Source organism: Citrus sinensis, chromosome 9 (genome assembly GCF_022201045.2).
Source record: "Citrus sinensis cultivar Valencia sweet orange chromosome 9, DVS_A1.0, whole genome shotgun sequence".
NCBI classification, from domain to species: Eukaryota; Viridiplantae; Streptophyta; class Magnoliopsida; order Sapindales; family Rutaceae; genus Citrus; species Citrus sinensis.
In genome coordinates, this window is record NC_068564.1 from 3,812,647 (window position 1) to 3,840,389 (window position 27,743).

At 35.4% G+C, this 27,743-nt stretch overlaps 3 protein-coding genes across 9 annotated transcripts; 2 read left to right on the top strand and 1 right to left on the bottom strand.

Annotated features, from left to right (window-relative positions):
* Positions 1-5,806: 5,806 nt before the first annotated feature.
* LOC102611144 (probable pectinesterase/pectinesterase inhibitor 33) lies at positions 5,807-8,077 on the top strand. The gene is made up of 2 exons (XM_006490155.3): positions 5,807-6,770; positions 7,258-8,077. Exons 1-2 carry the CDS (start codon positions 5,882-5,884, stop codon positions 7,953-7,955), a joined length of 1,587 nt encoding a protein of 528 aa, XP_006490218.2. The 5' UTR covers positions 5,807-5,881; the 3' UTR covers positions 7,956-8,077.
* Positions 8,078-17,546: 9,469 nt separating this feature from the next.
* LOC102625023 (pectinesterase 2-like) lies at positions 17,547-19,541 on the top strand. Its single transcript, XM_006490034.4, has 2 exons — positions 17,547-18,588; positions 18,675-19,541. Exons 1-2 carry the CDS (start codon positions 17,724-17,726, stop codon positions 19,364-19,366), a joined length of 1,557 nt encoding a protein of 518 aa, XP_006490097.2. The 5' UTR covers positions 17,547-17,723; the 3' UTR covers positions 19,367-19,541.
* LOC102625308 (pentatricopeptide repeat-containing protein At5g62370) lies at positions 19,476-26,760 on the bottom strand. Of its 7 annotated transcripts, none has more exons than XM_052433745.1 (7): positions 23,495-26,760; positions 23,307-23,402; positions 22,242-22,314; positions 21,815-22,017; positions 20,266-20,356; positions 20,026-20,169; positions 19,476-19,703 (listed from the first exon to the last, which is right to left on the bottom strand). In XM_052433745.1, exon 1 carries the CDS (start codon positions 26,539-26,541, stop codon positions 23,527-23,529), a length of 3,015 nt encoding a protein of 1,004 aa, XP_052289705.1. In that variant the 5' UTR covers positions 26,542-26,760; the 3' UTR covers positions 19,476-19,703; positions 20,026-20,169; positions 20,266-20,356; positions 21,815-22,017; positions 22,242-22,314; positions 23,307-23,402; positions 23,495-23,526. The 7 variants fall into 7 exon arrangements, with proteins under 7 accessions (XP_052289705.1, XP_024958650.2, XP_006490099.2 ...); XM_025102882.2 differs by having other exon boundaries at positions 21,815-22,053; XM_006490036.4 differs by having other exon boundaries at positions 21,815-22,053; positions 22,207-22,314.
* Between the last annotated feature and the right edge of the window lie 983 nt (positions 26,761-27,743).

Below are 27,743 nucleotides of genomic sequence, written 5' to 3' on the forward strand. Positions count from 1 at the left end.
ATTGTAATAAAGCTAAATTTTTTTTAAAAAAATTAGTATTTTAGCTAAACAATTCATTTGAAAATTGAAATTGCTTAGACTTGTATGAATTATTAATCTCCCGACCTTAACGTCATGGTAACACCAAGTGCTTCAAAACTTTTGAAATTTAAAAGAAAATGAGTTGGGTCATTTTCAAAAAAATTAAATAAAAATAAAAATAATTTGGGTCGGGCACTCGGGCTGAAATTTTAGAACCCATTCAATATGGCCTAAGAATGTCCAATTGATTCAATATTCAATCATCACAAGGGCATCGGGGTATTTCTTTAAAATAAAGGAAAGTGGTTTTTCCCCATGTGTAGTGATTATTATTGTAAATTGTTAATATAGTTCCGATAGTCCATGTTTATATTGGTTTAAACAAATTCTTCATGTTATTAATTGCTTTTCTATTGCACCTCGCCCTTTCCCACTCTCAACTTAAATCTATCTCGTTGGACTTAAACCCGTAACCTCTTGTTGTTACTGCAAACGTTAAGTCAATTAGATTGTCCTTTAAATTTTAAAAATATAATCAATTAACTAAAATTTCCAGCAGCTGCCAATTAGTAACTTGGTCATGATAAGTTTTGAAGTTTTAGTAGGTCCAGTTAAGTAATTAAACATTTATGATTGATTTAATTTTGTCCTTAGACAATTAGAATTGATCTAATTAAATATAACTATGATTATCAATATTTTTTTCCATGTGATGCCCTTTCTTTTTCTTTTATTACATAATTGCCCAACCTAGCATATAATTAAAAATTCGAAAAACAAATTAAGTTGGCATCATAATCGATATTAATTATTGTGCAACTAATTTCTGCCAAAACTTTTGAGCGTAATGAATAGAGTAGATGTTATAAGCAAAAAAAATTTGATAAAAATCCTCAATTTTTTATAGGGGTATGTGCTAGGCCTAAACAGTTTATATGGACTTTGATTTTCATGATAACAAACAATGTGTCAAGAGTATATTGGGGGGGGGGGGGGGGGAGAAGATGTACTATATATATGTATACGTATATGTTTCAAATCTCACTAGTTTTTGAAGGGCAAAAATTGTACATGTGAGATCAAGTTCAAGACACTCAATGGATAAAGATAAAAAGCAAACCAGGTCAAGAACAAGCATCAAAGATACTAGCTTAAATGATTTCTCTTGTTACATTTTTTGTAAAGCTAGTATGATTAAATGTATTTATGATTACGCATTTAAAAACTCAAATTATTTTTTTGACATTTTAAATAAATTATTATTTTCATAATATAAAGGTTCTATACTTAAAAGAAAAATAATTTTATGAAATTGATTATTTTCAAGTTTATGGACTAAATTGAAATTTTTTTTGAGAACTTTGAACTAAACAAGTATTATTTGAAACTATGAAATAGACCTATTTAAAAAGTTCTATAACATTTTGGACGGTAATATAATTCTATAAAGTTTTAGGGCCAAACTATAATTTTAGAGAATTAGCAGCTATCTGATAATATTCTAGGAGCTTTCTAGAACTAAACGGGAAACCATTTACTCACAAGCAGCAAGCCAACTTCAAGCAAAGGAGTCTCTGGAATTAAATAGTAAACTGATAACTCTTAGGCGACGAATTTTCAAATCGTTTCATAATGGTAACTTATCACATAAGCCAAACGGTGATCTGTTTCAAAATTAGTGGTGATTCGATAACTCCCAGAAAGTGAATAACAACTATCGTTTTATTAAAACTAAACAAAGCCAAATCAAACTTTTTCAAGCAAGTTTTTTAAATCTTTATCAAGCTTAAACTTGTTCATACAAATCATCTTGAGCTTTTATTTGCTTATTCATAAACATTGATTTATTATTGAGCTATTATTTGCTTATATACTCTTGTGAGGAGTGAGATTTTTGTAATTTTCATTTCAACATTAAAAATCGAGTGATTATAAGTGTGAGAAACACTTGAGAAAAGAGGTGTGCAATAATCTCGAATTGTAAAGGTTTATTAACACCTTAGAAATCAATTATAAACTTCTTGATTGGTTTGTAAGGCTTAGTTAGTGAAATCTTTATGTTTGGTTTTCTTGGAGGCATGAACATAGGCGGGTTGCCGAACCACATAAAATTGTCGTGTTCATTTTCGCTATCCTTAACCCTTTAAATTTACTTCTTGTTGAAATTATTACTATTATTGGTTGTGGTAATTGTTGATATTGAATTATGACATTGATGTTGTCATGACCCAACCCAAACTTGGTAAGATATTATCCGCTTTGGGCCTTAACAATGTTTGCACAGTTTTGTTTCTGAGGCGCCCAAACACCCCAAAACGCGTCTTGCCAATTGAGGTGTGGATCACCCCTTATAAACCAAGTATCTCTCTCATGCTTTGCCAATATGAGATTCGCCTAAGGTGTTACATACACCCCCCTTAGGGACTCAACTTCATTGCTAAGGTTTGCCCCACCATCGCTCAAAAGGACATGCAAAGCTGCTCTGATACCATCTATCATGACCCAATCCAGACCTGGTAAGATATTGTCTGCTTTGAGCCTTAACAAAGTCTGAACGATTTTGTTTTTGAGGCGCCTATAAACTCCAAAACACGTCTTGCTAATTAAAGTGTGGATCACCCCTTATAAATACAGTATCTCTCTCGTGCTTTACTGATGTGGGATTCGCTTAAAATGTTACGTAACACCCCAAATCTAACACGTGCAATGCACGTGATGAAGAAGGTTACTTACCAATCATAATCCTTACACATAAATTTCAAATTGAAATACCTCAAATATTTTTAAAAATGAAAATCCACAAATCATATGTCTAATACTAAATAATCTCTCTCGAAGATATAAATATACAAAAGTCTCAAAACTCCCAAATTACAAGTTCATATAATAAATAAACTAAAAAGAAACATGAGTCTATCATTCTCTTATTCAATTAGCAAAAGGAAACAAAATATTTAACTCCAATGATAAGCACACCTCTCAATACGGAACTTAATTTGTAAAAAGTAATGACGAAGGGTGAGCCGTCAACTCGATAAGTAAAATCATTCGCAACACACTAGCCATATCGATACCAAAATATTGCAAGCACTTTTTTTTTATTAAAACATGTATTATAATTCATAAATTTCATAAAACAACATATCACGATAAGATGACAGAAATTCATAGTAATTCAGATTATCAAAAGCGCATAGTAACATATGAAAGCAAATCGTATAACACATACACATAAAACAAAAAGCTAGCTAATGTCACATAGTGTCACATGTAATCTCGGTGACCCGGCCAGAAACATAATCAAAATCAAAATCAGAATATCATGTGCACACTTAGAACAAAAACTTAGTACTAGTCCAGAGCATATATATCGTATAATACGATCAGAGTCAGAATCAGAATAATTATGGAGAATGAGTCAAACATTCAAATCAATTTTTCATATGTAATGACTTATACGTGGCACTTTACACTATATGTGGCACTTTGCGGCGCTCTGACCTTCAAGAGGTGATCCATGTACAATCATAAATAATTTAAATCATACATAGGGACAAAACAATCGTATTTGATTAATAAATGTCCATAACAATAATTTAGACTTGCAAAATATTTTATAGACAAAACCATAAAAGGTAGTCATGTAACAAAATAATTTATATATTTAAAAGCATTTATAAAATATTTTGTTAAAAATAATAAAAGTAAAATAATTTTTCAGATTTGAAAACATTTACATAAACTAATTTAATTTGTTATGAAAATCAATTAATCTTTTAAGTAGTATTAAAACACTTATAATAATTATACATATCCGGTACATTAAGAATGAAGTTACTTATCTCGACAAAAGAATTTGAACTAACACACCTCTAAGCCTCTAAGAGCCTCAAACACCTCCAAACCCAACCGTTATGATTCTCTCCTAAACAAAGATATATATGAATCCTAAGGTATGATTAAGAGTGTAATGAGTAGCAAAGAAAAAGAAAAAAAAAACATTGTGTACTTAGGGTTAGGGAAGAGGGAAAAGTAGGAATTTATAGGGAGTCTCGAGAAACCCTATTAATTTTAGAAAAAAAAATAAGTTTTTTTCAAAAAATTACCCCATGAATAACCCTATTTATAAGGGCAATAATGTCATTTATAAATTCTATTAAAACAAAATAAAATAATAGAAATTTGGGCGATACAATTGTTGAAGAATTTTTTTTAAAACTCAATTCACCCCCCTCTTGGATTGCCTAACTAGAATTTTAGTAGGTAAAATCCAAATTGACATTTTAGTCCTTCTAAAATTTAAATACAGATGGCTAGTAAAGAAATTTACCTAAAAACTAGCTAGTTAAATTTCTGTGGGCAACGTATCTATACCGAAAAAATATCACTACATAACTTTTAAAACGCTTGAAGTTTATCGTTGTAGAGTTATTTAATTTACAGCGCTCTACAAGTCCGATTGTTGGAAAACAAGGTTTGGTATGTTAAGATGTTACATTTATCCTTAAGCAGTAAAATTCAAACATTAGTAATGTAATAAGTAATTTGAAAGAGAAACCTAGAGGGTAAAAACATTTTGAGACAAGTCAACTGGCAAAGATTAAGAAATCTTTTCTCCCAAGTTTTGCAGTTGAAAATTGCTTACCTGAAGCTGTAATCTGAAAAGAACCAAAGTATTCACACTTAGATTGAGAGATCACCATTCAGCTGCTTTCTCGCTTTATTTATTTATTTATATATTTAGCCTGGGGGTGAAATTTCATTACTGAACACTAAGAGAAATGGCAAGCGTGTATTGCAAACTAAAATGCACATGGATTCCTGTGACTTTAGGTGTTGTTTGGAGATAGTATGTTAAAAGAACATGGCTTCTTCCTTTCAAGGGATACTTACTTTCTGCTCAAGTGAGCACTAATATACTCAACAAATACAAAAAACAATTCTTTCGTCCACGGTTTCATGTGTGTAGAACATGATATATGATTGGTCCGTATTATAAAGTCTACTCAACCATTTGCTTAGCTTGATAATGACAACCGCAAGCAACGCTAGCAATTTTACCAAAGTCCAAGTCATATATAAAACCTTAAGCAACTTGTCAAATTCTATTCGAGTACATAATTAGGAAAAGGGCCAAAAATCCCCTTCTTGTTTGGCGAATTTACCCAATTTTCCTTTATGAATAAAATCTGCCAGAATCATTTTTCAACTATTAAATTTATCTATTACAAAAAGACTAAATTACCTTCCAAAAAGAATATCGAGCTGTTTGATATCGTAATGTCAGGCACAGGCAGATTTCAGTGGATTTTTAAAACAATGATTAATCAAATTAATGCATTAACAAAACCTAGAATATTATTCAACGTGGAGAAAAAGGCTCGCGATGATATACTATACATTCATTAGACGATTAAAATCTCGATTGAAAATGGCGTGACATATTTAAATTCCTGAAAGAAAATTTATAAACTTGCTGAGTTACCACTCAATCCATTGACAAAAGTTATAATTTGATTAATACTCTGATGAATTAATTATGCATAGTATTGTGAGACATTTCTTCAAAATCATGATATTTTGTAGTTCTTTTCTCTCGTTTCCTTTGAAAGATCTCATGTCTCATGGAATATTTTTACGTAAAGAAGGAAACATATCATCACACAATTGGAAGCAAAGCTAACATGGAATATCTTAGCATCATGGAAATTTTTGCCCATGAGTTGGCATTTATATACCAAGTCGTTGTCCATTTTCCAAACAATCTCGTCAATATTCTCCTTCATAAACAAATCTCTTAGTAATATGACCCTTAAAAATCCTGAACCCAAATTCACAGAAGCAAAAGAAATACACAAAAATGGCCAAAGAGAACATCAGCCTGCTGATTATCTTCATATCCTTGTCTTCAATTTTCTATCCTGCTCTATCAAGGAGACCCTCGGCAACAAACATAACGTGGTGGTGCAGCAAAACCCCACATCCTGAACCATGCAAGTACTTCTTGAGCCGCAGCCACCACCGTTACACATTCAAACATCGGTCCGATTTTCGGAAAATTATAGTCCAGGTAGCCATAGAGCAAGCCCATAAAGCGCACGACCAAGTCATGGAATTCGGAACAAATTGTGAAAACAAGCATCAGAAAGCTGCGTGGTCCGACTGTGTAAAGCTATATGCTAACACCGTTCTTCAACTAAACCGCACCTTACAAGGCTTGAAATCCGACCGGAGTTGTACTGATTTTGATGCACAAACATGGCTCAGCACTGCCCTAACAAATATCCGAACTTGCCAATCAGGGTACATGGAATTAAACGTTTCCGATTTCATCACACCCGTAATGTCTAATAATTTATCTCAACTAATCAGCAATAGTTTGGCTGTTAATGGGGTTTTGTTGAAGCGTGAAAATGTCACCTACACAAATGGGTTTCCAAGTTGGCTTTCGGGGCATGAAAGGAACTTATTGGAGTCCTCATCTTTAGAAGCAAGGGCAAATCTTGTGGTGGCAACCGATGGTTCGGGGAACTATAGGACCATTCAAGCTGCTATCAATGCTGCTGCAAGAAGGAGAGGAAGTGGGAGATTTATAATACATGTGAAGCGAGGGGTTTATAGGGAGAATATTGAGGTTGGTCTTAATAATAATAATATTATGCTGGTTGGTGAAGGCATGAGAAATACAATAATCACAAGCGGCCAAAGTGTTGGAAGCGGTTCCACAACTTACAGCTCTGCAACTGCCGGTAAGAATATAATATATATATATATACAATAAAATTCTTAGAAAATAATTTTGCTTCGATTTTAACTTATTAGTAAAAATAAATTTTAAGAAAATTTTCTGATCATGCAATAATTACATGTGGATGTGGCACTAGATTAGGAGGATAGAAATTTTATACAACCGGCATATATACAACTTGACCAGTAAAATCATGAAATATATATATATGTAAAGTGTGCACATTGTAATTACACCCAATGTTCAAAGTTATAATAAGATGTGAAAAGATCTTTTAGAGGCATTCGTTTTACGTACAACCAACCAATAGAAGCATTAAATGTGTAGATTTTTCTAAATATGTCATGATTCTATTCAATTATTGTACATACTTTGACGTACCTAATTCTTGTTACCAGTACGCTAATATATATTACTATCCTAAGTCATTAGTTAAATATACCCTCGGCTAATATATGTATTATAATTAATTAACCAATTTCCTGTAGGCATTGATGGACTTCACTTCATGGGTCGGGACATCACATTCCAAAACACAGCAGGTCCTTTAAAGGGACAAGCAGTAGCTCTACGATCAGCCTCAGATCTCTCAGTCTTCTATCGCTGCGCCTTCCAAGGATACCAAGACACCCTCATGGTCCACTCGCAACGACAATTCTACAAAAAATGTTATATTTACGGCACAATCGACTTCATATTTGGCAATGCAGCTGTGGTCTTCCAAAATTGCATCATCTTTGTAAGAAAACCCTTGAAGGGACAAGCCAACGTGATCACAGCACAAGGCCGCAATGACCCTTTTCAAAACACTGCAATTTCAATCCACAGCTCCCGTGTCCTGCCTGCCAATGACCTTAAGCCAGTGGTTCGTAATTTTAAGACCTACTTGGGGAGGCCGTGGCAGCAGTATTCAAGAACCGTGATTCTCAAAACTTATATCGATGGCTTTGTCAGTCCGCTTGGCTGGTCAACTTGGTCACCAGGCAACAATTTTGCACTTGACACTTTGTTTTATGGGGAGTATGAGAATTACGGTCCTGGTTCTTCCACTAGACATAGGGTCAAGTGGCGAGGCTTTCATGTTATAACAAGCCCAAAGGTTGCCTCGCAGTTCACCGTTGGTAGCCTTATTGCCGGCCGCTCATGGCTGCCGGCAACTGGTGTGCCATTCATTTTAGGCCTGTAAATTAATCATTATTCATTGTCTTTATCTGTTAATAGAGGCTTATTTTGTGTGATTTAAACTTAAATTCAGACATTTTATACTAGAATATGTATAATCATATTATATGATTAAAATATGGATGATTAATATACCCAGAAAAAGAACTAAAGAATCCAACGTGGATACAATCTTTTCTTTTGACTGTGATACTAACATCCTCTATTTAGGATGGGAATTTTCGGTGACAATTCAAGTGAATTCAAACAAAGTGAACTGACTAATTTTTGAAGGAATTTGTGCAGTTAAAATTGTTTCTTGAAAGATTTAATGAGAGGGATTAATCTAGCAAGACTTGTAATTTAAGTTGGAATTCTTCCAAATGCTTTTTGCTTGAGAGATTAACACTCTTTCGAAGCATCGATGCTTTTGTACTCGTAGTTGATTTATTCCTTAATTATCTATACAAAAAAGGTTTTTTTATCTTGATATTTGTTTACAAAGTCAATTGGATTAATCTTTTCAAGAAAAGGAAGTGTACATGCAACGATTATATTTGCGGTCTCTGAATTAAAAATGCCGTATACAAAAGTTTAATTCAATAAAAAATACATCAAAAGATCTAGTAATATCTAATAAAAACCCATAAACTTTAAAAAAGAAGCATGATAGAAAAACATGCATGACAAAAATTTTGATAAAACTGAAATATAAATTGATCGGAATATGATGGAGAGAGTTTTAAGTTCATCAACATTATGGGTCGGGAGCCCAAAGAAAGCCCAAGCATTAGCCTGACTTGTGAGCCCAAAAGTAAAGTTTGTATGATGGGTGTTGATATTTTGACCCCACAAGTTTTAGAAATTCACCCTACCTATAATAAATAATCACAATAAATACATTATTTTTAAATAATTTTTTTAAAGAAAAATTTTAGAGATTTAATCAAATAAAATTAAATACCTAAGCTACAAGAGCTCATGTTTCTTAAGGTAATTTGGTCATTTTACATTATAAAGGTAAACTAGTTAAATAAAATCATTCTTAAAATAAAGCGTGTGTAATGGTCAAACATACTTATTTAAAAAAAATGTATGAAGAATTTAATTGATTAATTATCTAAATATTTTTTTAATTTTTTATTTTATAAATAATGTGAATTTGTCATAATTATTTTCTTGAAGTGAGGTGAATTTATAAAAATAATGAGGTGGAAATATTGCCAGCCTTATGAAAGAGTATGTATTGGACTAAACCTATAACCTCTTTTTAAATTACACACACACTGAGTTAGGCAATAATAGTCGAGCACCAGCAATTATTAATTGAGATGTTTGGCAAATCCTCACCTTATTTATAAGACGAATGATTTGAGTTTTTGTACAATTACGGGAGTAAAAAATACAGTAATAACAATAATTGTCAGGCAGTTGTTATAAGCGATAATACGAAAGATAATGCTAATAAAATTTCAAGCACGAAGAATGCACAATCTAAATTTCTTTACAAATCCAAGCTGATGTTAGCCAACAGCCCAACGCCGAATATAAAAGATGATCTAGGAACGTTGAAAGTTAGAGCATCATTAAAGATTATATTTCTTTCCCTGCTGGCGAGCAAAATTGAGCCCAGTTGTTGCAAGTCGTCCAGCTAATGTGAGAGCTGTATGTTATTTCAAACTCGTGTAATATATTATTTAGATCACATAAGACCTGGAGATGTGACCTCTTGCCCACCACTCATCATTCAAAGCTCACAGAATGACAAAACTGTAACTTAATTTTATAAATTAATTCATTTAATTATATATTAATTCTTTTCCAGCCTGATTATATCACTAATGATTTGATTATCAAGCTCTTAATTAATGAATGGTTCAAAGAGAAAACGAATTCCAAGTCCGGCAGCAAATTTAAGGAATATTTTATGTTATATTGACATTCCACCAATCATAAGTAATCACTATTATTTTGATGCTAAGGATATTGTTTGTTTAGTATTAAGCTTGTGTATATATGTCGTAGTTTGATTCCTATATAACAAATCCCAAATGCTTTCATATTTTAGCTCACATTAATCTTTTAATAAGTAATTAATTTTTTGAGGGTGATGCAATAAAGTTTATACATTACTTTTCATATGCCTTTATCTCATCAAAATAATTGATTTTTTTTTTCAAATCATAGTTAATAAATTAGTTCTACTGTTTATTTCTCTATTTAGTGCTTGAATAGTGCCATAATCATCCTTAAGGGGAAAACTTTGCCATAATAAGCCTAAAATGCTGAAGCTGCAGGACGAACCACTGATTCCGGCAGTTGGAATTTTTTTTTATTAAGCTCAAAAATAGAAAAAAATAATAATCTTCTTCGAATTTTTTTTTTTAATTTGGAAGTATTAAAAAATTGATCTGAACAAAAGGAAGAGTTGATAATTATGCTCGCTTGCTCAGGCTTCATAGTGCCTTATCAAAGTCATCAAGTTCCACGGCGACATTCTTTCGCCATGTCGGTTTTCGCTACCATTTCGAATGACATGACGCGTTTTAGGATTAATTTAAGAATCAAAAGTCAAATTACATCTTTTGAAAGTTATTTAATTAATTAATATTGCATTCTTGTTGGCGTTCTTATTCATTACCAGAACACCGCTGGGCCTGGCTGCACGTTGGTTTTGTATATACGGCCATGCCCTACAACAAAAGCATGCAAGTTACATGCTAACAGGTTAATGCCATGATTGGAATTAATATGAATAGAATCCATTATTCAATTGTGATGGCAAAGTTTAGTCTTTCAAATTTGGTGGGTGGCTCATGGCTGCCACCTCTTCCTCAGAAGAGAATGTAAACGTGCGTAAAAGTACTGCGTATTCAACACTAATTCTGTATTATTGGGGTCACGGTCACCCAACTCAAAAATCAGCGTTCAAATAATAAATATAATTTTTTGCGATTTTGTCAACAGCCAATTATTACTCAATGTTTATTTACCAAAGTGTATCGTGTACAATCCATTTGTCTAAGTGATCATTAAATACATTTTGGCCCATTCAAAATTTCTAAAACCAAAGAAGGAAAATGAAAATTGAGTAATCCTATTCACCATGCATGAAGTTTCCTGGAGGACTGGACGTACATTGAAAAAGGATACCAGCTGCTCTGTGCTGTGTGCAGGCTCTAATGGCTGAAAAAATCCAATCAAAATACGCGCTGCGAATATGATTTGACTTTATTCCACGTACGTGTTTCTCCTAAGTCTATTAGTGGGTTTTATTTCATTCCACCCCATCATTTGTTGGCAAACGTAAATACACTCCAAAATCTATTGCAACTCTGCTCTCCACCCCATGTCGTCACCATCTACTCTACACTCCAATATTCAATTTTGCCCTTGAACGTGTAAAAATAAAAAATTTACAGTTTGTGGACTTGAGTGAAATGAATCCAAAACTCAGAGTCCTAAAACGGTTTGTTTTGATCAAATGATTCAGTCATTTGTCACGTGCAACACGTGGCTTTTAAAGTTCAAAGGCTAAACGACTCAGCAACTGTCGTTTTGGAGAAACATAAGTGAAGCACGTGAGCCAGCTCGTGAAGAAGGGAATCAAGGCTGTTAAAAGCCGTTACACACGTGTCCAGATTCTGTGCAATCTGGGTTTCAGCATCAGTGGTATAAAACTGGTCACTGAGGGAGAAATAGCGTGGTTCGGAGAGAGAGCTTGAGAGAGAGATCAGAAAGTGAGAGAGGTTATTCTTGTTGCTTGTAATCTCTTGTTTAGAAGCTCTGTATTGTGTCTTCTTGATTCATCAATAAAGCTTTTCCTGTGGTTTTTCCCGTGGATGTAAATTGTGCATGTAATGTACAATTGAACCACGTAATATTCTGTTCTTGTGTATTGTGAATTGTTTCTTGTTTTGGTTAAAACACTGATATTAATCATTAGATCTAGAGCCTATTGGGATTGAGTTGAATACTAGATATCTGATCTTGGTTTCTTATGCAACTTGTTTGATCAAGAACTTGAGTCTCCTGGGCAGTGGCTTAGCATCTTGAATCTTAAAGGGTGTTAAATCACTACACGTGGTATTAGAGCTGGAGTCTTGAAGTCCAAGATCCAAGTATGACTTCTACCAAGGTTGATCTCGAGAAGTTCAATGGGAAAAACAATTTCAATATGTGGAAGGTGAAGATGGAAGCAGTACTAATAACTCATGGTCTTGGAGATGCCCTGCTACCAATAACCAAGAAGGAGGGGAAAGATATCTCTACATCAAAAACTCCAGAACAGATGGCAGAGATTGACAGGAAGGCCAAGGGAACTATCATCTTGAGTCTTGCAGATTCTGTGATAAGAGAAGTAGCTAAAGAGCCTACTGTTGCTGACCTATGGGCAAAACTAGAGAGCATTTACATGAAAAAATCCTTGGCCAACAGATTGTATATCAAGAAGAGGATGTTCACGTTGAAAATGCTTGAAGGCTCATCTCTAGATAAACATCTTGATGAGTTTAATAAAGTGTGTGACACTCTTGAAACCATAGATGCAGCATTGGAAGATGAGGATAAAGCTTTGCTTCTGATAAGTTCTTTGCCTAAGTCATACGAGCACTTTATTGATGCTTTGATGTATGGAAGGCAGACATTGTCACTGGATGAAGTGAAGTCAGCTCTTAGCACTAAAGAATTGCAAGGGAAGCAAGAAAGCCTTGGAAATGGCTCTGGTGAGGGGTTAACTGTAAAAGCAAAACCAGAATGGAAGAAAAAGAAGCAAGGAAAGAATAAAGAAAAGCAAAAGAATCTGAGATGTTTCTTGTGTCACAAAGATGGGCATTTCAAGAAGGATTGTCCAGAAAAGAAGTTTCAGAAAAAGGGAAAAGATGGTGATGCAGCTGTTGTAGAGGAGGAAGGATATGAATCTGCTGGTGTATGTGTAGCAACAGAGAGCAAAGACAGAGGTAAATGGGTGCTTGATTCTGGCTGTACTTTCCATATGTGCCCTTATAAAAATTACTTGACTGAGTATCATGACTCGGATGGGGTTAGAGTTATGATGGGCAATAATGCCATGTGTAAAATCATAGGTATTGGAAACATAAGGCTTAAACTCCATGATGGATCCATAAGAGAGCTTAAACATGTGAGGTTTGTGCCTGATCTTAAGAGAAATCTGATTTCTTTAGGAATGCTTGATCAAATGGGATATAGTGTTAAGATTGAATCTGGGGAAATGATGATAATTAAAGGCACTGAAACCATCATGAAGGGTTTAAGGAAGAATGGAGTATTTATCTTAGATGGGGAAGTAGTTACTGGTGAAGTTGGGGTGTCAGTAAATGCCAATACTGATAAAACCAGACTATGGCATCTGAGGTTGGGGCACATTGGGGTGAGAGGGCTTAAAGAATTAGATAAGCAAGGTTTACTAGAAGGTGATAAGATTGGTGATTTGGAATTCTGTGAGAGTTGTGTCTTAGGGAAGGCAACTTGAGCTAGTTTTAATAGGTCAATACACAAGTCAAATGACAAGCTGGAATATGTGCATTCTGACTTGTGGGGACCTGCTCAACAAGTGTCTCTAGGTGGTAATAGTTACTTCTTATCCATTATAGATGACTACTCTATGAGGGTGTGGGTTTATACTCTTAAGAGCAAAGACCAAGTTTTTGAGAAGTTCTTTGAATGGAAAAACTTGGTTAAAAATCAATGTGGTAAGAAGGTTAAAAAGCTCAGAACAGACAATGGTTTAGAATTCTGTAATCAAAGGTTTGATAGCTTCTGTGCAAAGGAAGGAATAGCTAGGCATAAAACAGTGAGGTTAACACCTCAGCAGAATAAGTTAGCTGAAAGGATGAACATGACACTCATGGAGAGGGTGAGGAGTATGCTGGTTCAATCCAAGCTTCCAAAGACTTTGTGGGCAGAAATACTTTTAACTGCTTGTCATCTGGTTAACCTGAGTCCCTCTACAGCAATTGATTTCAAAACACCCTATGAGAGGTGGACAGGACAACCAGCTAACTATGGGAACCTGAGAGCTTTTGGCTGTCCAGCTTATGCTCATACAAGCCAAGGAAAGCTAGCTCCTAGGGCTTTGAAAGGCTTCTTCATAGGATATCCAGAGGGAGTAAAGGGCTATAAGATCTGGTGCACAGACTTAAGTCCACCCAGATGCATAATAAGCAGGGATGTGACATTTAATGAAAAAGAATTACTAAATCAGAAGTTAGCTCAACAGCCAACTAAGGAAGATACTAAGACTGGTAAAAAGCAACAGTTTGAGGTAGAGCTCTCTAAGTCTGATGACTCACTGGAAGCTGGAGATTCAGGTGGAGTTACTGACAGCTCAGGTGATCCAGAACTTCCTCAACAAAAACAAGAGTCTCAAGGACATGAGCAAGACTACCAACTAACTAGAGATAGAGCCAGGAGACAAATCAAACAGACCAGAAGGTATGGATATGCTGACCTTATCTCATATGCTCTAGCAGCTGCACATCAGATTGATGAAGATGAACCAAAAATCTACAAAGAAGCAGTCCAAAGCAAGTTTAGCAAAGAGTGGCAGCAAGCCATGTATGAAGAAATTATGTCCCTTTATAAGAATAACACCAGGGAACTGGTTAAGAAACCTGATAAGAGGAGGGTTGTAGACTGCAAATGGATCTTTAAAGTTAAAGATGGTTTGACAAGAGATGAACCAAAGAGATTCAAAGCCAGGCTGGTGGCTAAAGGGTATACACAAAAGTAGGGGTTGATTTCAAGGAGGTGTTCTCACCAGTTGTCAGGCATGCCTCCATAAGGGTGATCCTAGCTTTGACTGCAGTACAAGACATGAAACTTGATCAACTCAATGTCAAGACTGCATTTTTGCATGGAAGACTCCAAGAAAAAATCTTCATGACTCAACCTGAGGGGTATGTGGACTCCATGAAACCTAAACATGTATGCTTACTCAAGAAATCTCTTTATGGTTTAAAACAGTCCCCAAGGCAGTGGTATCTCAGATTTGATGAGTTCATGATAACAAATGGATTCATAAGATGCAATTATGACTGCTGTGTGTAGTTCAAGCTGCTAGAAGATGATCTCTACATCTATCTCCTCCTATATGTAGATGACATGCTAATAGCCTGCAAAAGAAGGGATGAAATAGAAAAGTTGAAGGTAATGCTGAACTCAGAATTTGACATGAAAGACTTAGGGACTGCTAAGAAGATTTTGGGTGTAGAAATTAAAAGAAACATAACAAAGGGAGAAATATTTCTCAGTCAAGAGAGATATTTGACTAAGGTTCTGGAAACCTACAAGATGCTGGATTCCAAGCCTGTACTAACTCCCCTAGCAGCTCACTTCAAGCTAAGTAATCAGTTGTGTCCAAAAACTGATGAAGAGAAGCTTGATATGAAGAATGTCCCTTATGCAAATGCTGTAGGTTGCCTAATGTATGCTATGGTACTCACTCGACCAGACCTATCCCATTCAGTGAGTGTGGTTAGCAGATATATGGCACAACCAGGGAGAGAACACTGGAGAGCTGTTAGATGGATCATGAGGTACTTAAATGGCTCTTTAAGCCATGGACTGGTATATGGAAGATCCAAAGGAAGAAATGATGGGCTGCTGGGGTTTGTTGATTCAGACTATGCAGGAGACTTGGATAGAAGGAGGTCACTCACAGGCTTCATGTTTATGTATGAAGGATGCCTTATCAACTGGAAAGCTTCCCTGCAACATGTAGTTGCTCTCTCAACTACAGAAGCTGAGTATACAACTGCTACAGAAGCTGTAAAGGAAGCTTTATGGCTGCAGGGGCTGCTTGGTGAATTAGGAGTGAAGCAGAAGTCAGTGACTATACATTGTGACAGTTCTAGTGCCATTCATTTGTGCAAGAACCCTGCACACCATGAAAGAACCAAACATATAGACATAAAGCTTCATTTCATCAGAAACGAAGTGTCTAAAGGAGCTGTAAAGATGGCCAAGGTGCATACAGATGAGAATCCAGCAAATATGCTGACTAAGGCAGTTCCCTCAGCAAAGTTCAACATATGCTTGGACTTAGCTGGTCTGAGCAGCCTTTAAGTTGATAAGCAGAAGGAGAAGGAAGCATGAAAAGGAGTTTTTGATTCAAGGTGGAGAATGTGGACTTGAGTGAAATGAATCCAAAACTCAAAGTCCCAAAACGGTTTGTTTTGATCAAATGATTCAGTCATTTGTCACGTGCAATACGTGGCTTTTAAAGTTCAAAGGCTAAATGACTCAGCAACTGTCGTTTTGGAGAAACATAAGTGAAGCACGTGAGCCAGCTCGTGAAGAAGGGAATCAAGGCTGTTAAAAGCCGTTACACACGTGTCCAGATTCTGTGCAATCTGGGTTTCGGCATCAGTGGTATAAAACTAGTCACTGAGGGAGAAATAGCGTGGTTCAGAGAAAGAGCTTGAGAGAGAGATCAGAAAGTGAGAGAGGTTATTCTTGTTGCTTGTAATCTCTTGTTTAGAAGCTCTGTATTGTGTCTTCTTGATTCATCAATAAAGCTTTTCCTGTGATTTTTCCCGTGGATGTAAATTGTGCATGTAATGCACAATTGAACCACGTAATATTCTGTTCTTGTGTATTGTGAATTGTTTCTTGTTTAGGTTAAAACACTGATATTAATCATTAGATCTAGAGCCTATTGGGATTGAGTTGAATACTAGATATCTGATCTTGGTTTCTTATGCAACTTGTTTGATCAAGAACTTGAGTCTCCTGGGCAGTGGCTTAGCATCTTGAATCTTAAAGGGTGTTAAATTACTACACAGTTTTAGAAAAAAAAAATTCATTTCTCAATCCCCCTCCCCGCTTCCCTCAATTTTCTATTTGCTCTATAAATCAGCAATCCAAAATCAAACCTACGTAGAGCTAATCAAACTCAAAATCATCCAAATCAAATCTAATTAAGCGATTATCAATATCTTTGCATGGTCGTAATACCTACTAGCCACATACGGCCTCTCATATTATGTGTGGTTAGCCAATTGGGCAAGACATTTGCAATTGTTAAAGAAAGATAGAAGAGAAAAATAAGAAAGATCATTGAAAATAGTTTTTTTTTTTTTTTAAAAAAAAAAACTTCTTATGATTTTGAGGAAAAAAAATTACCTTGAACTATTCTTAAATTAAAATCTCGTTTGTGTATCTTTTGAGTGAAAACAACAGGTCACGAGTTTAAATCTAAGAGGATGGTATAATTTAATTTGAGGGTAGAAAAGGGTGGGGATGCAATGTCACTTCAAAAAAAAAAAGGAAAAAAAAAACAATTTCACCTGGAACCTCGCGTATTTTAACTATGAAGTGTAAAGACATGGGATGGAATGTAGAACTACAATAAATTTGGGGCGGTATTGAAGTTTCTTAGGAAATATTAGGGGCCAAATGAAACTAACCCATTTCAATATGCGCAAACACCATATCCTCACGCATGGACCAAAAGGGGTATCGTAACTTGTACATAATGAATAAACAACAAAAATAAGACCACGACATACATAATGTATAAACAACAACAATAAGACAGCGATCGAGGGCTTTCTAAAGAAAGAAAAATAGACAACGATAGAGAATCTCTGTATTGTTATCTTTGTTAGAATTCATTATATAAAATCGCAGTAATTTTCTCTTTGTTCAAACGTTGCCAGTCTGTCACGCTACCACCAACCTATTGGCGATCTCCTATATATATATAGATTCATTCCCACACATATTCATTACCAAAACAAGCATTAATTCAATTCTTTGAGCTTCCGCATTAATGGCAATGAAGCTAAGCGTATTCCTATTATTCATATCCTTAATTTCATTCTTTGCCCCTGCTCTTTCAAGCGTGGCCTCCAATGGCGTCGACTATTGGTGCAGCAAAACTCCACACCCAGAACCATGCAAGTACTTCATGCAACAAAACTCCAAACACTTCGCCGTCCCTAAGCAAAAATCCGAGTTTCGTAGAATGGCAATGAGCCTTGCATTGGACCGGGCACTCACTGCTCAGAATCACAACAAGTGGCTTGGTTCCAAATGCAGGAACCACAAAGAAAAGGTTGCATGGGCTGATTGCTTGAAGCTCTATCAAGATACCATCAATCAACTCAACCATACCCTTGACTCCAACACAAAATGCACCGATTTTGATGCCCAAACTTGGCTTAGCACTGCTTTAACGAACCTTGAAACTTGTCGAGCAGGGTTCGTTGAGCTAGGCGTGCCGGATTACGTACTCCCCCTCATGTCTAACAATGTCACAAAGCTCATAAGCAACACATTGGCTCTGAGAAACGCTTCAACTGTTCCTGAAACTTACAAAGGCGGGTTCCCCAGCTGGGTCAAACCCGGTGACAGGAAGCTGTTACAAACATCTCCAGTGAGACCAAATCTTGTGGTGGCTCAAGATGGATCAGGGAATTACAGGACTATCAAGGCAGCGCTTGATGCTGCGGCGAAGAGAACGGGCAGTGGGAGATTCGTGATACATGTTAAGAGAGGAGTTTACAAGGAGAATCTTGAGATTGGTAACAAAATGAAAAACATTATGCTGGTTGGTGATGGATTGAGATACACTATCATTACCGGTAGCAGAAGTGTTGGCGGTGGCTTTACGACTTTCAACTCTGCAACTGTTGGTATATAAGCACGTTCATAATTTATCTATTTTACAAATTTTTTCTATTTTAAGTAACGAAGGTTAATGTTCTTTTGCTTGATTCAGCTGTGACCGGAGATGGGTTCATTGCTCGTGGCATCACATTCCGCAACACAGCCGGCCCACAGAACCACCAAGCAGTCGCCCTCCGAGCAGGCTCTGATCTCTCGGTATTCTACCAGTGTGGCTTTGAAGGTTACCAAGATACTCTCTACGTCCATTCACAAAGACAATTCTACAAAGAATGCTACATCTATGGCACAGTTGACTTCATTTTTGGAAATGCCGCCGTTGTTCTGCAAAACTGTATGATTTACGCAAGAAGGCCGATGGATAAGCAGAAGAACGTGGTCACCGCCCAAGGCAGAACAGACCCTAATCAAAATACAGGGATTTCGATACATAATTCTCGAGTTATGGCAGCACCGGATCTTGTGCCAGTGCTAAGCAAATTCAAAACGTTCTTAGGACGACCATGGAAAGAATACTCACGTACAGTTTACATGCAAACGTACCTTGATTCATTGGTTGATCCTGCTGGTTGGCTTGAATGGAGTGGCAATTTTGCTCTCAACACACTGTTTTATGGGGAGTATAAGAACATTGGCCCGGCTGCATCAACTAGTGGAAGAGTGAAGTGGCGCGGCTACCGGGTTATAACCAGCGCTACCGAAGCCTCAAAGTTCACAGTTGGAAGCTTCATTACCGGAAACTCGTGGCTGCCAGCGACTGGTGTGCCGTTCAGGTCTGGCCTTTGATCGTGTTCAACATTAGTAGCAATCCTTTTGTTTTTATTATTATAATTATTATTATTTTGTTCTTTAATTATTTCACGATTCAATTGCGTGTGGGATTAATACTCAGTGATTGTACAAGTTGTTTCCTTGTAAATTCCAAATGTAATGGAACAGAAATAAAATTCTTCTTCACGTATCCAAGAGGGTATAAAAATTACTTTCGATACAGAACAGAATGGCATCAATTATCAAACGAACCAAGCAGGCTGGTTAAAGACTTCGAGAACTACACATTTCCAAATTCACAGCTACTGCCGGCTCCATAAATTCATGCAGCTTATGACGGCATCAGGATCAACTGCACATGGCATTAATTGCAGAAACTTGTTAGAATACACGAACTCTTCTCCTTTATTTGTAATTTAATCTAAATATAACAAGTCTCAACAAGTGAAAATAAAAATATTGCACATCCAGTTTAAATATAGTCATCTGATATGAATTGAAGCTGACATCACTATATTCGAGAATAACATCAAACCATTTCCTAAAGTTAGTATCAGTTCTAGTTCTAATAATTGTAGACTTTTAGGAAAAAATAAACAGTTAAAAAATCAATCACAAGAAAAAACAGAGAGCAAAAATATCCATTAACAAAGAGGAGAAAGAGTTAAAGGTACCATCATTGCTGATGTGGGTCAGGACAAAAGTGCATGAGACATGTCAGGGCTGAGCTATTGTAATCAAGGAAATGTCCTCCATAAGATCCAGTTGCTTTGTTTGAAGTCGTCTAAGAGAATAGTTTCAGCTGCTTCTTTTTAAGCCTGCATGTAGGATTCACCAAAGTGCCCAAAAAATTAAGTTCAGGTCAAACACGTGTAAAACAATTATAGAACTGAAGTACATCAGATGGAAACTACCTGAAAAAATTATTCTGTGTTCTGAAGCTGTAACAACAATCTTTGACATAATTTATTGTTGGACGCAGCTTCAAAGATTCACTTTGGTCAACTGAAGAAATATGAAACATTAGTATGGTTGATAATACCTAAGAGTTTAAGCTTTTGAGTCAAGAGGAAACTTGATATGGTATTGCATCCGAATTTCGATCAAGTGGTCAAATGTTTGAATCACTTGATTAATTGAAGTGATTAGACTATAATAAGTTATGTTTGCTTTTGTTGGTTGTGAAGTTTGTGGGTGTGGTTGAGTTTTAGTTCATGTATCTTGCTTGTGGAGAGGTGTGTGACCGTCTAAAAGCTATTATTCAGGCAAGTGCTAATACATATGACCTAAGCTTTTGGGTAAAAAGATAATTTAACAATCATCATTTACAACTCAATCTAAACAACCATAATTCCAATAGCTAATATCACAGAAAATAAACAGCTTGATTTATCACTAACCAGCTAAGCATAAGATTCAACAAAAGTGGACTCCAGGTCAATCTAATCCAATTTCTAGCCAAGGGAAGAAGCAACATCAGCAGATGTCCAAAAAAACATCTACGTTGAAAATCTCTCCTATCCAGAGAGGACATGGTTTGAGTTCTTTAGCAATGGCCTATTTCTATGATGAGACAATGATTTAAGTAATATTTTTGTTCGGTTTAGCCAACGAGAGAAACTCTTAGACCTTTTCTGGGGCCATTCCAAGTTTAATCCAGCGTATCCACAAGCGCCATCAGCAGATGTACCAAAAAAGCATATGAACTGAACATCTCTAGTAACCAGAGTGAATTTGGGCTTTTCTTTTTTCATTTTTTTTTCTTTTTTGGGTCTATTCGTATGACTGTATGAGGAGTCCTTTAGCCAATGTCCTATTAATTCAGCTAAATCAAGCACCTCTAAAATAAACACAAACAAGGAACATATTCAACATGGAAATCAACTTTTTTTTTTAATTTGATGCACTTTAATGAAGTTAATAATCCAATAGACAAAATAATTACAACCTCTGATAATAGAACATCGACATACACCATGGGCACAAAGAAAATAAACAGTAAATCAACAAGATCTGTTTTGTCCATTTTGTTTGCTTCTAAGACAAGAAGTGAGATAAATAAATTGAATCTCAAATCAACTTTGAGTAAGAGTTGAATCTTGTAAGTTTTAAAGGCCCTTGTCTGCTTGTCTGGACCCAAGAATTGACAAAAAACCCCAAAAAAAAAAAAATTATGACCTTTCTAAATCTTGAATTGTTCTCTCATATATGGTTAAATAACCTTCATGTACTGATATCAATTTCTAGTTCTTTAGCCTTTACTCCTAACCTAGCAAAACTAGCCATATATTAGCAACTCTAACTTGTATTAATGAGTGGTTAAATATAATAACAATATATTGATTCTTAACAACTCATTAAACTAACTTACTGTACCCCCGTCCAAACATCACAAAAGAGGGGACAAAAAAAAAAAAAAAAAATCTCCGTGCAAGTCATAAAATGATTTCACTGAGACCTTACCACTTTTGAAGAAAATGCCGGTTTCATTCGAAGGAAAGGATCAACTCTCTAATTCAGAATGGATGTGTGCAAGTCAGCTTGATATGCGCTGGACAATGTAACAAACCCTCTGTTTCCTTTCTGAATTTATGGAACCGCCTTACTTCAAGAATTATTTTTTCTACTCTTTCGCGGGCAGCAAGAAGAAAAGATCAACCATATGGCTGGGGCAATGAAAGAGGAATAACATAAATGGGTACCTATCAGCAAACAACAATGAAATACCAGCAGCATAGCAGGTTAAATCATTTGTTCAACACCAAAAATGAAAAGAGAGCAAATCGTAAAAGTTAATTACATAAAATCATAATTGGTGATAAAAAAAGGAAAAAATTACTGCAGTTCAATTTGACCTGAAAGGGAAGTATGACTCTGTCCAGATTCGTACCATAACAGCTCCGAAAGGATGTGGACTCAGTTTCCCATCCAAGGCAGCTTCCAGCATTGATCAAAAACAGTCGCTGGTCCAAAAACTCAAGTCACAAAAGGGAAAAAAAATTAGTAGGGGAAAACAAGCCTCTCCATTCATAAAAAAATTCAAATTTGAAACAGACAACAGAGCTTGCAACATTTAAAAGCGACAGAGATTACAATGCACTCATTGCTGGAGAAACAAAAATCACCAATCAGGATATAATTCCTGAAGATTTATTTCAATACATTGAACCATGATCCCAAAAAGACAAATTAAAAGAAGAAAACCATGCCAAGAAAATAATCATTTCAAATGACATGTTTGGACCTTAATCTACTGTGGCACTTAAATACCCTTCACTAATTCAGTGCAGACACAACATGAAAACCCAAAATACTGCAGAATAATAGGAAAACAAAGAACCCATATCACAAAATCAAATATGAAGAGAAATAAAGAACCTTATATGGCTTAAAGAAGTAAAAATGAAGAAAAGCAATTTAGTTTATTTGCATTTTCCCGCACAGCAAAGAGCTCAAAGGCTCAAGGAGCGAAAAACTGAAAAGAAATAAAAGCCATTGGATTAAATAAGGCTCAGTTAGTGAGAGAGAACTTTGGGACTCCATTATTGGATGCCCAACAGGCAAAGGAAAATAAAAGGCTCAATTTGAATATTTCCGAGTTGCAGCAAATATGTAAAGCAAGCTTCAAATTAATTAGTGAGAATACATGGACCATCTTCCTCTTCTATCCCATCCAAGACAATATTATTGAACTGCCAAGACATTGAGACCAGGAACCCTTAACGAAAGGAGATTAACATGCCCAAATATATAAAACAAAATAAAAGTCCCATGTTTTGTCAAAAAGCTAATCCTCTCTAAAAATGGCATCCTTCATGTATTGCTATCGTTCATGAATATATAAAAGCATTTGATTATTACTGTATGCATAATATCAATTTTAGAACTCTGAGTTCAGTATAGAAATTAGTTCAATGGAATTTCTTTTTTCATAACAATAATAATGATAATCTACCTGATGGTTAGCAGAAACGCCATAGAATTTTCTCCATGAGCCCCATCAGACCCAAATTGAACTTTCTGTTCATTGGCTGTGGAGGCCTCATTATGACTGCATTTGGAACATGAGAATATTTTTTAAGAACAGAAATGAGAGAACAAGATAAGGCAATTATAAAAAGATGCACCAAGGTAATTCCTTACCAACCAGCAGAAGTAAGGATATCATCTCTGGTCTAAAAATTGAATTTCTCTTTGCCTATAAAATGTTTCCTCCAAAATCCTCTGGTGGATTTGCAAGGGAGCCTCCCTCTTTTATGCATCACATCAAGCACTATCTGAGCCTCATGAAAATGTTTTTCTTGGAATAAGATGTTGAGCAACCAGTTACAATTACTCAGACAAGGTACATGATCATGCACAATCATCTCTTTAAACATGTTGAAAGCAGGAATGCTCAAACAATTAGCACAAAAACATTCCAGTAAATGTTCATAAGTAGCCTTCTTAGGGACAAATCCCCTCTTATGCATTGAATAGAAGACTGAAAACACATGAGACAATCTACCAGCCTGACAAAGACCTTTTAGTAGAGTGTTGTAAACAGTTTTATCTGGAACACAACCATCTGCATTCATTTGATTGAACAACCCGATGGCTTGATCAATTTCACCAGCTGCAATATGCCCATTAATGAGAATACAAAATGTCACTTGATTGGGACGTAATCCTTCTCTTTTCATCATTTGGAAATGATCATAAGCATCATCCATCCTCCCTACCCCACAAAGTAACAAAAATATATCATTATAGAGGTACAAGTTTGGCATAAACTCAATATCTTTAACTTTCAGCACGATCTTCTGTACAGTCCCTTTTTTCCCATTAGAAAAAACAGCAGAAAATGCTGTACTCTTTGTACGTGTCACAAGAGTTCCTTGCTGAAGCTTGTGGAACAACATTTCTTTTCCACTGTCAGAACATCTATTTACGTCAAGCCATTTCTTCCTACCAGTTATTCGTCTACAAACACCACTGACCAAAGCAATATAAGCAATCAAATCAAATTCTATCTGGTTTGTGACCATCAAGTTCTCTAGTCTAGAGGCAAATTCAAACTCGCCCGCCCTTAGGAAATGATTGATAAGAGCAGTATACAGCACAACATTTGGCACAAAACCATCTGCTAACATCCTATCAAGGTACATGCATCCCAAATCCACCATTCCTTTCTTCACTAACCCACTGATCAGAGCAGTATAAGGATAGGATCCCGGCTGAACAGAATTCTCTTTCATTTTCTCAAACAGCTGACAAGCTTCAATAGGTTTTCTATTCTGGAGATAGCCATTGATCATTGTTGTAAAGAAGACCTCATCAGGATCTATTCCTGCCTTCAACATCCTCTTGAACATATCCTCTGCTTCAAGTATTCTTTTCTCCTTGCACAGATGACCAATAATTGCATCATAAATCGCAACACTAGGTTTTGGTCCTCTCACCTCCATTTGATCCAAAATGTCCAAGGCTGAATCTAGATTACCCCATTTACAGTTTCCCTCTACCATTATCAGATAAGTCTCAACATCCGCAACCGTACCAGTATCTTGCATAAGTTCAACTATGGCATTAGCCCCCTCAAGAAAACCCACTTGATAGAAGCACTTTATCAAAGTGTTACAAGTAAAAACCAAAGGTCTGTATCCAAAATTAACCAATTGAAACAAGCAAACATAAGCTTTTTCATATTTTCCTCCCTTGCACAAGGCGCTGATATAAATAGTAAATGCCACGTTAGCTAGCTTTGGGTCACTTTTCACAATTTTCCTAAGCAGAAGCTCAATCTCTTGACACAAATCCCCAGTGGGATTCAGAGTAGCAGAAATTGAGCGAGCCAGGGGATCAATACCACATCCAATCTTGGCAAATTCACACAACAACATCAGAGCATGCTGAAGCTCCGTCCCCTCCGGGCAGTTCTTTAAAAGGATAAAAGATAGTAGATGGTCAGGAGCAACCCTGTTGGCCAGCATCTTTTTGTACAATTCATCTACCTCCATTAGCCTATTGTGCTTGTAAAGAGCATCAATCAAAACTGTGTAACAGTGCACACTAGGAGCTAAATTGCTACTTACCTTGCTATTCAAAAGCATCAAAGCAGCATCTACTTCCCCTTCCCTGCAATAATTACTGATCATAATGAGATCGGTCACCATGTTTGGCTGAAATCCCCAGTCACTCATTTGGCTGTACAGAACCCACCCTTTATCAAACAAACCCATCTTGAAAAACCCATGAATCAATGTGTTACAAGTATAACTATCAGGCTCACAACCTGTCTTGAGCATTCTGAAAAAAAGTCGCATTGCCATTTTCATATTCCTATTGCTGCAATACCCATTAATCAAAGAAGTATACATCAGCTTATCCACATAGAAACCCTGCGACTCCATTTCTCTGGCGAACGACTCAGCCTCCACAGTCCGTCTATTCTTACAAAGAGCATAAAACAAAGACTTGTACGGATGAAGTGCAGGCACTAACCCTTTTTTCTTACGCATTATATTAACAACTTCCAAAACTTCATCTAAAAACCCTTTATAGCACAACCCATCAATCAAAACATTATAAGACCAACAATTCAAATCCACGCCAGCATTGCAAATTTTAATAAAATAATCAAAAGCCTCCAGAAACTTTTCTTCTGCAAATAACCCTCGGAGGATAGAAACACATGCAAGTTTAATAGGAACAATATTTTTTGAAATAAGCCTATCAAAATGTCGTAATGCATCCTCTATATTCCCTAGCTTACAGTAACCAATAATGACAGAATTCAAAATAGCAGGGTCAGGATCAATACCTAAAGCAACAAAATCATTCTGATAAAGCAAAAGAGCTGACTGGGATTGACCAAACTTAATCAGTTTCTTCATAAGCGCACTATAGCTACCCGAATCAAACCTCATGCCACGAACAGCTGCAAAATCAGCTGCTGAAAGTGCATCAGAAAGTGAGGCAGAATTAGCTATAAGGCGCTGAATTACTTGCTGGGCAGATGCAATTAGGCCACGATTAATAAGTTGGTCAGCTAAGGAGAAGCAAAACATTTTGTGGTCACTGAAGGTCGATTGTGACGCTGAGGCCACGTTTGCCAGTGGCTCTCGCTCAACTTCAAGTGTACAACTTGTTATTGCTCTTCTTCTTGTTTTAGACAAGAAGTGGCTTGAACCAGGCTTTCTTGTTACCATTCTTTTGAAAATTGTAACACAGTGCGGGCTTTCATTTAGCAAACACAAAAATCCATTTTTGACACTGTCCCAGATGAAAAGAATGAATTTTTCTGTTTTTTTTTCCACCCCAAGAAGAAGGAGGTGATTGTGAGCAAATAAATTTGCCTGTTTTGTGGTGTTCAATCAGTGGCGGGCCGATAAAACCCTGGGGAGGGGACCGGGGTGCGCCGCTGACAGGGTGAGGGTTTAGCGGCTTGAACCGGATTTATTTAGAAAATAATTAGTTATTTATTAATAAAATATTAAAACGTTTTATATTTTGGTACTTGAAAGTTAAGTCACGTAATAATAGGAGAATAATTATAAATTTTTAATTCCAAATATAATTATGAAGTAGTAAATACAGGCAATTAAGAATTTTATTCTATGAATCATTTTCTTTTTGTTTCTTTTATTTGTTAACTATGGCAGAAACTTTTATTATTTTTCTTGGGGACAAAGAAAGTTTGGGGATTTAGTAAATTAGGTAGTGTTTATTTTTTGGATTGGATTGGGAATTCTGAGGAGTGGGAATCTTAGGATTGGGAGTGTGGAGTGGGAGTGAGAGTAGGTTGTTTACTTACACTGGAATGGAAGCATGGAATGGAGATCAGAATCCAATTTATGTGTTTACTTTGTCTTAGATTGGGAGTAAATAATTTCAAATTATAATTTTATTCTTATTTAAGAATTATAATTTTTAATTACAAAACTAATAAAAAATATATTTAATAAATAATATTTATTTTATTATATTTGTAAATTTATTATAATTATTAATATTCTTAATTATGAACAATAAATTATTAATTGTAATTTTAATATAAAATGAAATGTTATTTTATTTTATTTAATATAATTATATTAAATTTATTATTATATAAAATAATAATATAATATTATTTAGTACAAATTTAATATTTTCTTAGAATAAAGTATTTGTTATTATTATTAAATAAATATAGTACTATTATTTTTAAAATAAATATAATAATATTATATTTATTAATTCTCTATTAATGTAATAATATTATTTTAAAATAATTTTAACTTAGAATCAATGTAAATTATTATTTAGTTAAATATAATATTATTATTTAAATAAATATAATATTATTTATTTTATTTTATTAATTATAAAACATAAAATAAAATAAAAAGAGTAGAAATGGGAGAGGTGG

Excerpts from the sequence above, each read along its gene's own strand:
- LOC102611144 (XM_006490155.3), top strand. The coding sequence starts at position 5,882 with ATGGCCAAAGAGAACATCAGCCTGCTGATTATCTTCATATCCTTGTCT. Across the intron at positions 6,771-7,257 it reads TTACAGCTCTGCAACTGCCG|GCATTGATGGACTTCACTTC; the intron begins GTAAGAATATAA and ends AATTTCCTGTAG.
- LOC102625023 (XM_006490034.4), top strand. The coding sequence starts at position 17,724 with ATGGCAATGAAGCTAAGCGTATTCCTATTATTCATATCCTTAATTTCA. Across the intron at positions 18,589-18,674 it reads TTTCAACTCTGCAACTGTTG|CTGTGACCGGAGATGGGTTC; the intron begins GTATATAAGCAC and ends TGCTTGATTCAG.
- LOC102625308 (XM_052433745.1), bottom strand. The coding sequence starts at position 26,541 with ATGGTAACAAGAAAGCCTGGTTCAAGCCACTTCTTGTCTAAAACAAGA.